General features: G+C 39.7%; 1 protein-coding gene across 2 annotated transcripts in view; it reads right to left on the bottom strand.

The window, feature by feature from the left end:
- Positions 1 to 13,468, bottom strand: part of jarid2.L (jumonji and AT-rich interaction domain containing 2 L homeolog) — a 142,020-nt gene that overhangs the window by 73,027 nt on the left and 55,525 nt on the right. The window contains exons 2-3 of one of the 2 annotated variants that reach the window (XM_018267807.2): positions 4,477 to 4,478; positions 881 to 1,013 (exon numbers count right to left, since the gene is read on the bottom strand). Coding sequence is in view for 1 of the 2 variants with exons in the window: in XM_018267806.2 (XP_018123295.1) it covers positions 881 to 1,013 (133 nt within the window). In the remaining variant the exon portion in view is untranslated. The remainder of the gene's footprint in view (positions 1 to 880; positions 1,014 to 4,476; positions 4,479 to 13,468) is intronic. The other variant, XM_018267806.2, reaches the window with a different exon arrangement.

Genomic DNA, 13,468 nt, shown 5'->3' with positions numbered 1-13,468 from the left:
TATATGCCTTTGAAGACCAAGCTGCTTTAAGAGGAATATGTAGTTATTTCTTCCGTTCCCCCGGAACAGGACTCATATAAAATCCTTCTGTAGGTGATGTATGAAGGTTTCTGTATTTTCATCCCTTATTTTATAACAGTTTGCTGCCTTGTATATTATTTGTAATTATATCTGATCTCTTTATATTTTATGCACTGTCCACTTTGGAATATTAAATATATTTTATGCACTGTCCACTTTGGAATATTAAATCTACAATTTAAAGAGTTTGTCTTTGTTGTTCTAAACAAACCTTTTACCTGAAGGGAAGTGTGTATGTCAAACTCCTATTGCAAGATAGAAGGAAAGTTGTTTTTGCTTGATCATTTGTCTGCTGGTGGGGGAATTTTGTGTTGTCTGTTGATTGACTTGACCGGTCTGCTGGAGTGAATGTCATAGTGTTTAGCTAGAAAGTGTAGTGGGATAAGCCTCTAGTAAGCATCAGAGTGTCAAGAGTCAGGTGCTTGCGGCCCTTAAGCGCGGTGGTGGCAACTTTTACGTTTTGGCATGTTGGGGCTGTTTGGGTGTGACTGCGTGTGCGTTCTGCACAGATTAGCAAGGAACCGCATTGGCCTTTACAGTTACAGTTGGTCAAGTGAGGCTGTGGTGGCGTGCATGACATACTCTGGCAGGTTTAAGCTATCGATTTGACCACTTCAGATCGAGTGGGCAGCTTATCTGCCAGTGTATGGGGCCCACCTATAGGTCTGCCTGGCTAAAAATTGGCCAGGTGTTATCACCACATACAAGTTTGGCAATATGATTAAAGTGCCACATTCCCTGCAGTACTAATACAAAGTTATTCACAATACCCAGAAGACAAAAAAATATAGATACTTACCGTTAGGAGTTTTGAAGCTCCCGTTAATGCCATTACTTTGTCTCTTTCGCGCCGTCTTAAACTCTTTAAGAGACAAGTAAAGCACCTTCCGCACCACCCTCTCTTCTGACCATGGAATACCATCACTGTCATCCTGAATGAAAAACAGAGAAAGAAATTTAGCGAAAAGCAGGGCTTAATGTAACTGCAATGTTTGCATTAGGTCTTGTAACCCATAGCAAGCAAAAGATATTTGCATTCACGCAGGTAATACTGGTTATTATGGCTTACAAAAACTGGTGCAAAGGTATTACCTTACTCTTATAAACACAGACAATATTAAGTTTTATTTCCCTTGGATGGTTCCATGGGTCAAGCATGTAGATTAGTCACCACAGAAGAATCTGTTGCATACAGAGGCTTACAATAAATTTGCACTAAGGTTCATGGGACACCATGGACCATGCTCCTTGTAACAAATGGGCACTCACTTTTGTCCACAGTTCTTTCTCAATTTATTTTCATCTAATATGGACAATAAATTATAAGAAACAATTGTTTCTCTACTAAGAAGGATCTGCTGCATTGTTTGACTCCAACAGCCATACAAAGGTCATACAAATGCTGAAGCAAGCCAAAGACTTTCAAAAGCCATGCTTTAAAAAATCTAAAATCATTTATATAGATATTGGTATATATAAGTTTCAGTGGGTGTGTGTAGGTATGTGCGCTGGGATTCATTTGGAGGGGTCAAACTTGATTGACTTTGGTTTTTTTCCAACCCAACTTAATTATAAGATGCAGGTACAAATATTATAAAGCGTTAAAAAGTATACTTAAATATAGCATGTTCATCTGTCCATTTCATAGGTATGCTGCATTTAGTGCAAAGATAAGCTTCCTTATAAAGTAATTTGACCAAATTGAAAAGCTGCAAGTCATGTGCTTGTGTAGTTTATGGCTCTAATTGAAAAAGAAGGCGAGAGGCACTTCTAGCACCAGATGAAAATTAGATTAGGAGTGGCAGCAGAAAAACAATTTCTGGCAAAGCCAAACAGTGACAAGCCCTGAGCTCTGACCACCAGCTGAGTTGTCTTAAAAATATGCTGGGATGCTGCCAAGTTCGTTCTTTGGAGTGTCTGCTTGTCAGACATCAAGAGAGTAGTTAAGGCAGCCGCATGTACGGTGACATCATTAGCTAGACATGCTTTAGGTTGAAATTGGGCCGTCTCAAAATATGCTGTATGCAATGTCACTATATGTGAATCTCCTACTTCTTCTCTTTTAATAAAGATGAATATATATATGCATATTTTCATGTTCTTGTTTTAAGCTGAATTCCCTGTATTGAATTTCCAAAAAAAATTTAAATAACCAGAAAAGAGTTATTAATTTTACTAGGCACTAAACAAAATAATAGCTGGAAATTATAGGAGCTAGACTGTTGTAACTGTAAGTACATTGGACTGTTGTACATGTGAATTTACACAGAAGCCCTATCGTCTTGAGAGGCATATGGTCAAAGATATTTATAACACAAGTACAAAAAAATTATAAAGTGCCAAAAGGGAGTGTAAATGGAATACCGTCCTTATTTTATTGAAGAACAGCCTAAATAAAAGCTGTCCGTAGAAAATCATTGTGACTGTACTATACTCCTATATCATTCTTAGTTTCTCTGCAGAATAATTTAATTGCATATGGGCTGGAAGATTGACCTGAGAAGCCTTATTGTATGTCATACAATAATTCATCTCCACCACACAGTGCCAGTTTTCTCAATGACCAAAAAATACAATGTAAAAAAAGAAAAATGCAAACTGTACTTGGATTGTTAAGTGCAACTGTACAGATGCCACAACAAACCGAATGCTGGGGGTGTTTGCTGAACAATCTCTTCATTTTTAAGAGACAATCTGCATTTTATTTTCTAATTTTGTTCACAATGACCGACAAAGCCCTCAAGTGTATATTGTTGTTTTCAATTTTATTCATTCCCAGGACGACAAACCGAAAACCAAACCATACTGGGGGAAAAAAAAGTAAAATCCCTATTGTATAAAAACAAAGGCATATGCAAGACATTTCCCTGGTCACTTTATGCACAATGCAGTCCCCTGATCAAATAGTGAAACGGTTTCTAGAAGAAGAATGTTGAAAGAGAGATCAATTTTCTAGAACTGAAACTGCAGAACACTGGTGCAACTGAAACAGTTACAGCACCATGCTGCCCAAGAATAACCGTATTGGTTTGGAAGCACTGGTGATTCACAGGAGATACAGTACAATAGTTTTAAAAATTTCCTGTGCACCAATCCGCAGTACTACAGACCCTATGCTGAAAATTTGCGCATGTGCACAAAGGAAGAGGAGGGGACGTGGGTGATGAATGGCAGCGGGCCTAGGGAGGCCTGCTACGTAAATCCGGCCCTGCATTTGTTCAAACACCAGCTGTTGAGTTTGCAGACAGCAAACGTACCTCACCGTGAAAGAAAAAGCTTTTTAATCGAAGTAGGAGTGTTTTCACATACGGAAATAATTTCTATTTAAATGAAAGATAAAACTGGAAGTGAGAATGTCCCTTTAAAATTGAACAGCACATTCCACATTGAGGGTCAGTGGGGGGGAGGATTCATATAATCTTCCACTTGGATTAGCAGAGGCTTAGGGCCATTTTGTTAAAGGAAATCTAAAGCTGCTTTAATAGAAAAAAAATGTTTTGTAAGCAAGCTATGGAAACACTGACCAGAATAACTATAAATATAACAATACTGCTTTTTATATAACTTACACAATTTCTGACTTAAGGTGGCCAAACACAGGGAGATGTCACCAAATGACCGGATCTCTCCCCGATATGCCCACATTGAGGCCCTAGGGCCCTAAGATCGGATCAGAATGGAGGCGACATGGGCGATCGCGAGACCGCAGCAACGAACAGATGCAACCGCGATGCGACAGGATTTCTTACCCTTACCCGATTGACATCTGGCCATTTTTCGATCTGGGAAGCCCTTCGGACGGCCCGACACAAGAGCTAAAAAGCTGCCGACTCGGTCTGTCAGCAGCTTTTATCGGCCCATGTATGGGGGGCCTTTAGACAGAGAAAACACCGATCCTGAAAGTGCTCACGGCAGTTTTGTGTTGCTCAAGGACAGGATATTATTATTACTCTTTTTTTATCTAATGGAAATAACTTAGGGCAGTATAGCCCCTTTTCAACACAAGTGCAATGAAAAGGGCTTGTACTGAACATAATTTTTTCTTATTGGTTTAATCACAAAAAAAACTATGTGTTTTGTTATTTCTTGAGCTAAACGGGGCAAAAGGGGAAATTGGAACCACTCCATGTTTGGTCCTTGCAAGGTAGATAATTAGATTACCAAAGAATCGTCAATGCCCCTGCATAATGGATTTCTGCTTATCTAAGCACTGATAATTATCTTTCACTACATTTGGCACTGGCTGGTATTTCACCAGCCCAGCCACTTAAGCTGGTACAAAGCCAATGGCCAGTATTACAAATTTACCGGGCATTTTATTTGCTGGTGCATTTGTAATTACCTTACATTTTGCTATCACAACCTCCCCAATCACTGATCCTTTCCTCTTCTGACATCTTTCCCCCGCCAACGCCCCAAACTTTAGCTCAATTGGGCCCAGATCCATTCCGCAACTCCGCTTATTTCACCATTCTACCCTGCCCCATTTGTATCATTGTCCTGCACCTTTTCTGTTATAGTCCCACCTCTCACAATCCCCCTCCCTTATCAAACTGTCTGGAATTTTTTTCTATGAAAGGTGGCAACCTTTTCAAGGAAAACTGGCAATTTTTCTCTTTTTTATGTACAAATATTGACTTTTTTTCATTTATAGCAGCTAGTCAACTTCAGAATGTGGGTTAGACCGAGTGCTGGCACAATGGTGTTTATAGCAGCTGGTCAATGCCACAGTGTGAGTTAAGCTGGCCATAGATGAAAAGATTTTAAAAATATCTTTTTGTATCTCGAAACGATCGTTTAAATATATGATTTGTCCATCAACTAAAAAGACCATTTCAAGTGATATTGCCAGGAAAACAGATCGTAGCTGCCTGCTCGGGCCTGCAAACATAGATAGATTGATCTGGGGCCGATACATTTTTTTTAACCTGGGCGATCAATTTTCTGACAGATGTCGGACGAAAAATCATAAGATGCACTATCGTTTGATTCCCACTAACCTCACGATAATTTGACGGATTGGTCGGATTGCACTGAAATCGATGGTTTACCAACGAAAAATCTTTGCATCTATGTGGGGACCTTTCTTTGCTTACAAATTTTAGCCAAATATTGCCTATAGCTGCCATTCAGTCTTTAAAACTGGGAATCACCTTCAAATGTTAATTGGCTGGGGCTAAAAAGCTCCTTGCTTTTTCACTATAGCCCCTGAGTTCAGGGAAAGTGCATCATGGTCGTATTACTCAGTCACAATGTTTACTGGGGGACTTGATTTTAAATGTACCACAAAGGAAGGTAATTGTTCACAGGTGTATGTTTTTTTGCTGGGGCTTAAAAAGCTTTCCCACTAGAGCTCCTGAGTTAAAGGGATACTGCAATCCATTTCTCAAAAGAGCAAACAGATTTTTTTATATTCAATTTTGAAATCTCACGCTGGGATCTGCAACCTTGGCTCTCCAGCTGTTAAGGAACTACAAGTCCCACAATGCATTTGCCTTTAGACTCCTTCATTAGACTCCTTCATTGCATTGTGGGACTTGTAGTTCCTTAACAGCTGGAGAGCCAAGGTTGCAGATCCCTAATGCCAATTTCCCAGCTGCCCCAAGTCATGTGACTTGTGCTCTGATAAACTTCAATCACTCTTTACTGCTGTACTGCAAGTTTGAGTGATATCAAACCCCTCCCTTTTCCCCCCCAGCACCCAAACAAAAGAACAACGGCAAGGTAACTAGATAACAGCTCCCTAACACAAGATAACAGCAGCCTGGTAGATCTAAGAACAGCACTCAATAGTAAAAATCCATGTCCCACTGAGACACATTCAGTTACACTGAGAAGGAAAAACAGCAGCCTGCCAGAAAGCATATCTCTCCTAAAGTGCAGGCACAAGTCACATGACCAGGGGCAGCTGGGAAATTGACAAAATGTCTAGCCCCATGTCAGATTTCAAAATGGAATATAAAAAAATCTGTTTGCTTTTTTGAGAAATGGATTTCAGTGCAGAATTCTGCTGGAGTAGCACTATTACAAACATTTTTTTGACAGTATCCCTTTAAGGGTAAGTGCACAATGGTCTTACTACTTAGTCATTGGTTGCTGGGGGACTTGATTTTAAAAGCACTACAAACTTATAATGCTCACATAGTGTAGGACTCACGTACAATGGGGGGCCTTGACATGGCAAGTGAGATGACATATTTTGGCCAATTTTTATCTTTTTTTTTTATGTACAAATATTGGCTTTTTATCTTTTATAGCAGCTGCTCAACTCCAGAATGTGGGTTAGACGAGCGATGGCCCAATGGTGTTTATATCAGCTGGTCAACGCCACAGTGTGAGTTAGACCGAGCACTGGCGATTTCTTTCTGAATGTACTCTGAATTTAATGTCACTGATATAATCTTTTTGGGTCAGAAAATAGCTGCCCCCTGTATTTCAGTCTAGGTGTGGAATAAAAATGGATGGTTACAGTACGGTTCAGCTCCTATTATCCTCTAATTACTAGGTTCCTTTCTATAGCTGTAGATTAATGCAAAAAATTTTTAAAATCATACAATAAAAGATGTAGCTACCACAACCGACCCTGTTAAGGATCCTGTGGCCTTAGTGGTGTAACTAGATGTTACTGGGCCCCATAGCAAATTAAATTTAGGGCCCAAAAATATTGGTAAATTGAACTATTCTATCAAGATAAATTAAAATTGCTCAATAATTGGGACCTCAATGGGCCTTGTACACCTGGGCCACCCTGCAACTACAGGGTCTGCTTCCTCTGCAGTTACACCCCTGTGTGGGCTTTTTTAACACCAAAAACTGAAAGTGTTTTAAAGTAATGAAAATATCATGTAGTGTTGCCCTGCACTAGTAAAACTGCTGTGTTTGCTTCAGAAACACTACTATTGTTTATATAAATTAGCTGCTGTGTAGCCATGGGGGCAGCTATTCAAAGGAGAAAAGACACACAGCAGATAGCAGATAAGCTCTGTAGAACATAATGCTATCTGTTATCCATTATTTATCCTGTGCCATATAGCCGTTTTTCAATTTCCGCAATTCTACTCAGCAGCTTGTTTAGATGAACAATAGTAGTGTTTCTGAAGCAAACACATCAGTTTTACCAGTGCAGGGCAACGCTACATGAAATTTTCATTACTTTAAAACTCTTTCAGTTTTTGGTGTTACTGTTCCTTTAAAGGTAGGGCTGCTTTTGCATTTCTATGGTTTAACCCTTTAAGTGCCACAGAACGTAGATTCTACGTTCTGCAGCACTTCCGGGTTTGCGAGCGGAGGAGCGGCTGTTAGAGCCGCTCGCTCCGCTCCTTCGCGATCCCCTGCCCCTAGACAACGAGCAGAGCAGGGGATCGAGTGGCCCCTGGGGCGCGATCGCCCAGGGGCCCAAAAACAGCAGCAGGCACGTGTTACTTACGTGTCCTGCTGCTGCAGCCTACACCGCAGATGACGTCGCAGATCTCTTCCAGAGGCTCTTCCTGATCGTGTGCAACAGTCTCCAGCGACTTTTTCAGGTTAGTGCAACAATTACACACACAAACACACCAACACACACTTATTACAGTAATACACACTTAGATTCACACTTACACACACTTACACATACATTTTTCGGGATTGGGGGGGTCACTTACACTCACTGCACTTACACACACATGCACACGCGCACATAACATGTAATTTAACATTTGTACACACGCACATACATGGCATTGTGGCTTTTTTTTTTTTTTTCTTATCGCATCGTTTCTTTTTTTGGCTGAAAAAAATGTTTTATTGCCATTACGAATAGCGTATTCGCTAACCGTACTGTGCAATACCTTTTGTATGTTATTTCGGTGATTATATTGCAATTTTGGGTATTTTGGTGCATTTTTAGCCATTTTATTGAATTTTTAGCCATTTTATTGCATTTTCAGCTCTGCGTATGTTCTGTTCACTTGTTTCTAGCCGTATAACCTGTTTGGCCCAGCTAAAATATTCAAACTGTGATTCTGACGGCCGATAACACTAGTCTGGAAAAAAAAACATTGATTTTTGTGGTTTTATTGGATTTTTTTGCATTTCACTCTTTACTGCCTTATTTTGTTTTGCCTTGTAAATTTTTTCTACTATATATCCATTTGGGGGTCTCTGTGCGCCACATAGTTTGGTATATCTATGCATATTGGGCATCAAAGTGTTCAGTAGACCCCTGGCGTTCATATTTAGGATGTTTTATGCTGATAAGTTACGAAATGTGTGGCATATAATGGGGTAGAATTGAAGCTTTGTGACGATTTTCAGAAATTTGATAAAAACCGTTATGTTCAGCATTGCTTTGCAGTTTGGCAGTTTGCAGTAGAAACACTTATTTACCCATATTGGATTCGTCAGAATGTGTACTTTCTGAAAATATATGATTTTCTGGGGTCTCTGTACTGTTAGGGGGGTCTAATGTCGCATAATACACACACCAGGTGCTCATATTGCAGCAGCCAGCGCGTCAGCCGTGAAAATGTATATACACTATTGTCATTTGGGGGTCTCTGTGCGCCACATAGTTTGGTATATCTATGCATATTGGGCATCAAAGTGTTCAGTAGACCCCTGGCGTTCATATTTAGGATGTTTTATGCTGATACGTTACGAAATGTGTGGCATATAATGGGGTAAAATTCAAGCTTTGTGACGATTTTCAGAAATTTGATAAAAACCGTTATGTTCAGCATTGCTTTGCAGTTTGACAGTTTGCAGTAGAAACACTTATTTACCCATATTGGATCCGTCAGAATGTGTACTTTCTGAAAATATATGGTTTTCTGGGGTCTCTATACTGTTAGGGGGGTCTAATGTTGCATAATACACACACCAGGTGCTTATATTGCAGCAGCCAGCGCATCAGCCGTGAAAATGTATATACACTATTGTCATTTGGGGGTCTCTGTGCGCCACATAGTTTGGTATATCTATGCATACTGGGCATCAAAGTGTTCAGTAGACCCCTGGCGTTCATATTTAGGATGTTTTATGCTGATAAGTTACGAAATGTGTGGCATATAATGGGGTAGAATTCAAGCTTTGTGACGATTTTCCGAAATTTGATAAAAACCGTTATGTTCAGCATTGCTTTGCAGTTTGGCAGTTTGCAGTAGAAACACTTATTTACCCATATTGGATTCGTCAGAATGTGTACTTTCTGAAAATATATGGTTTTCTGGGGTCTCTGTACTGTTAGGGGGGTCTAATGTCGCATAATACACACACCAGGTGCTCATATTGCAGCAGCCAGCGCGTCAGCCGTGAAAATGTATATACACTATTGTTATTTGGGGGTCTCTGTGCGCCACATAGTTTGGTATATCTATGCATATTGGGCATCAAAGTGTTCAGTAGACCCCTGGCGTTCATATTTAGGATGTTTTATGCTGATACGTTACGAAATGTGTGGCATATAATGGGGTAGAATTCAAGCTTTGTGACGATTTTCAGAAATTTGATAAAAACCGTTATGTTCAGCATTGCTTTGCAGTTTGGCAGTTTGCAGTAGAAACACTTATTTACCCATATTGGATTCGTCAGAATGTGTACTTTCTGAAAATATATGGTTTTCTGGGGTCTCTGTACTGTTAGGGGGTGTAATGTCGCATAATACACACACCAGGTGCTCATATTGCAGCAGCCAGCGCGTCAGCCGTGAAAATGTATATACACTATTGTCATTTGGGGGTCTCTGTGCGCCACATAGTTTGGTATATCTATGCATATTGGGCATCAAAGTGTTCAGTAGACCCCTGGCGTTCATATTTAGGATGTTTTATGCTGATACGTTACGAAATGTGTGGCATATAATGGGGTAAAATTCAAGCTTTGTGAGGATTTTCAGAAATTTGATAAAAACCGTTATGTTCAGCATTGCTTTGCAGTTTGGCAGTTTGCAGTAGAAACACTTATTTACCCATATTGGATTCGTCAGAATGTGTACTTTCTGAAAATATATGGTTTTCTGGGGTCTCTGTACTGTTAGGGGGGTCTAATGTTGCATATTACACACACCAGGTGCTTATATTGCAGCAGCCAGCGCGTCAGCCGTGAAAATGTATATACACTATTGTCATTTGGGGGTCTCTGTGCGCCACATAGTTTGGTATATCTATGCATATTGGGCATCAAAGTGTTCAGTAGACCCCTGGCGTTCATATTTAGGATGTTTTATGCTGATAAGTTACGAAATGTGTGGCATATAATGGGGTAGAATTCAAGCTTTGTGACGATTTTCTGAAATTTGATAAAAACTGTTATTTTCAGCATTGCTTTGCAGTTTGGCAGTTTGCAGTAGAAACACTTATTTACCCATATTGGATTCGTCAGAATGTGTACTTTCTGAAAATATATGGTTTTCTGGGGTCTCTGTACTGTTAGGTGGTCTAATGTCGCATAATACACACACCAGGTGGTTATATTGAAGCAGCCAGCGCGTCAGCCGTGAAAATGTCTATACATATTGTCATTTGGGGGTCTCTGTGCGCCACAAAGTTTGGTATATCTATGCACATTGGGCATCAAACTGTTTAGTAGACCCCTATGTTTATATTTAGGATGCTTTATGCTGGTAATGATACATGGACAATACGATGCTGGAAAGTTGAAGCTTTGAGGCAATTTCCAGATATTTCACCAAAACCGCCAAATTTGGCAAAGCCTTGCGACTCAGTAGTTTGGAGCAGAAAGGCATGGGTACCCATTTTAGATTCGGTAGAATGTGTACTTTCCAAAACTATATGGGTTTTGGGGGGCAAACATATATTTCTGTGTTTTTACCCCACAAAAATGCAGTCAATGTGTTGATTTTTCATTAGCTGAAGTTACCCACGGAACTGTTTGTATGCGCTAACTTCATTTTGGGGCCTCTAAATGCCAGATACTTTGGTAAACTTATGAACAATGGCCACCAAAATGTTCAGAGGAACCCTGGCAATCATATTTAGGGTGCTTTTTCTTAGTACGTAATGATACATGGGTGATATAGTGCTGGGAAGTTGAAGCTTTGAGGCAATTTTCAGATATTTCACCAAAACCGACAACTTTGGGAAAGCCTTGCGACTCAGTAGTTTGGAGCAGAAAGGCATGGGTACCCATTTTAGATTCAGTAGAATGTGTACTTTCCAAAAATATATGGGTTTGGGGGGTAAACATATATTTCTGTGTTTTTACCCCACAAAAATGCAGTCAATGTGTTGATTTCTCATTAGATGAAGTTACCTACAGGACTATTTGTCTGCGCTAACTTCATTTTGAGGCCTCTAAATGCCAGATACTTTGGTAAACCTATGAACAATGGCCACCAAACTGTTTGGAGGAACCCTGGCAATCATATTTAGGGTGCTTTTTCTTAGTACGTAACGATACATGGGTGATATGGTGCTGAGAAGTTGAAGCTTTGAGGCAATTTTCAGATATTTCACCAAAACCGACAATTGTGGGAAAGCCTTGCGACTCAGTAGTTTGGAGCAGAAAGGCATGGGTACCCATTTTAGATTCGGTAGAATGTGTACTTTCCAAAAATATATGGGTTTTGGGGGTAAACATATATTTCTGTGTTTTTACCCCACAAAAATGCAGTCAATGTGTTGATTTTTCATTAGCTGAAGTTACCCACGGGACTGTTTGTATGCGCTAACTTCATTTTGGGGCCTCTAAATGCCAGATACTTTGGTAAACCTATGAACAATGGCCACCAAACTGTTTGGAGGAACCCTGGCAATCATATTTAGGGTGCTTTTTCTTGGTGCATAACGATACATGGGTGATATGGTGCTGAGAAGTTGAAGGTTTGAGGCAATTTTCAGATATTTCACCAAAACCGACAATTGTGGGAAAGCCTTGCGACTCAGTAGTTTGGAGCAGAAAGGCATGGGTACCCATTAGATTCGGTAGAATGTGTACTTTCCAAAAATATATGGGTTTGGGGGGTAAACATATATTTCTGTGTTTTTACCCCACAAAAAATGCAGTCAATGTGTTGATTTCTCAGTAGCTGAAGTAAAGTCCTGATCAATTTGGATGTGCTAACTTCATATTGGTGTCTCTAAATGCCAGATACTTTGGTAAACCTATGCATAATGGGTATCAAACTGTTCAGTGGACCCCTGGCAATCATATTTCAGGTGCTTTTTCTTGGTACCTAATATAGTTTGGGATATGTGGAGCAGCAAAATAAAACCTTTGAAATGATTTTTCTGAATTTTGAATTTTTTTTTGAAAAACCGCTAAGTTCAGACAAGCTTTTATGTTTGGTAGTTGGGAGTAGAGAGACATAGTTACCCATTTTGTAATCGGCAGAATGTGTACTTTTCAAAAATGTATGGTTTTCTGGGGTAAACCTACGGTTTCAGGAGTTTTTGCCTTGGAATCTAAAGCATGCCGTTTTCTGCCTTAGTGCTTTCAAAATTCGGCAATATACTGCCGGGAGTTTTTGAGGTACAGAAGTCCTAAATCTCCCTAAAACTATACATATCTGGTATTGGCACGTTCGAGAGACATAAGGCTTTCCAAATCAGTTGGATTTTCACCCGTAAAATGAAATATTTTTCTGGTATAAATTGATATACGATGAAAAATGGTAATTTTTCTTTTTTTTTTGGTATTTAGCACTATAAATTTTTTTGCACAGGTGGAAATACATGAAAATTCAGGCAGATTTAGAAAGCTCAGTTTCTACCGAAAAAAACAATGTATAGTTTTCCTAGGTAAACTATAGGTTTCCCCTCAGAAAATGCCCCTAAAGTGAGAGAGCACAAAATGTTTCAAAAACGGCTGGCATTTCGCGTAACCAAAATGGGAAATTCTGCTGGCACTTAAAGGGTTAAACATGCACATCAATGCTGTTCATTTCAGTGAAGCATTCTACAAAACAATTGTTTTCCCAGAACCCTTCAGGGCTATGTTCTGGAAGTGCAACTGACATAATCCTCTCAGAAAGAAAATAAAGGTGAGTCGAGGACAGCTCATCGCCAGCAAAGGAAGGCTTTAGAATTCTAATTGCTTAGTATGCGAGCAGAGGCAGTTGCATCAGAGTATCTGAGAATCACATGTGACACTAGGTTCCTTTGTGTATGAGTCACTGCACAATCATGCGCAACCGCTCCAATCTATAAGTCAGCAACTTGCTTTTATAAACAGTCAGCGGGCTCCTCTTTAAATAGCCAAGTATTGCACTGCTCTGCTAATTTGCCGATAACAACACTGGTTATGTGATGCCCATCCGTGAGTGCTAAAATATTAATGCAAAATATAAACAACAGTATTTATTAATTCTAAGGAGAAGAATTTAGAGTGATAGGCACCCTATATAATGTGCATAATCTAAGCTTGTGAATTCAAAATCAAACTGCACATT

The sequence above is a fragment of the Xenopus laevis genome, chromosome 6L (assembly GCF_017654675.1).
Source record: "Xenopus laevis strain J_2021 chromosome 6L, Xenopus_laevis_v10.1, whole genome shotgun sequence".
NCBI classification, from domain to species: domain Eukaryota; kingdom Metazoa; phylum Chordata; class Amphibia; order Anura; family Pipidae; genus Xenopus; species Xenopus laevis.
This window is presented reverse-complemented; position numbering and strand designations above follow the sequence as displayed.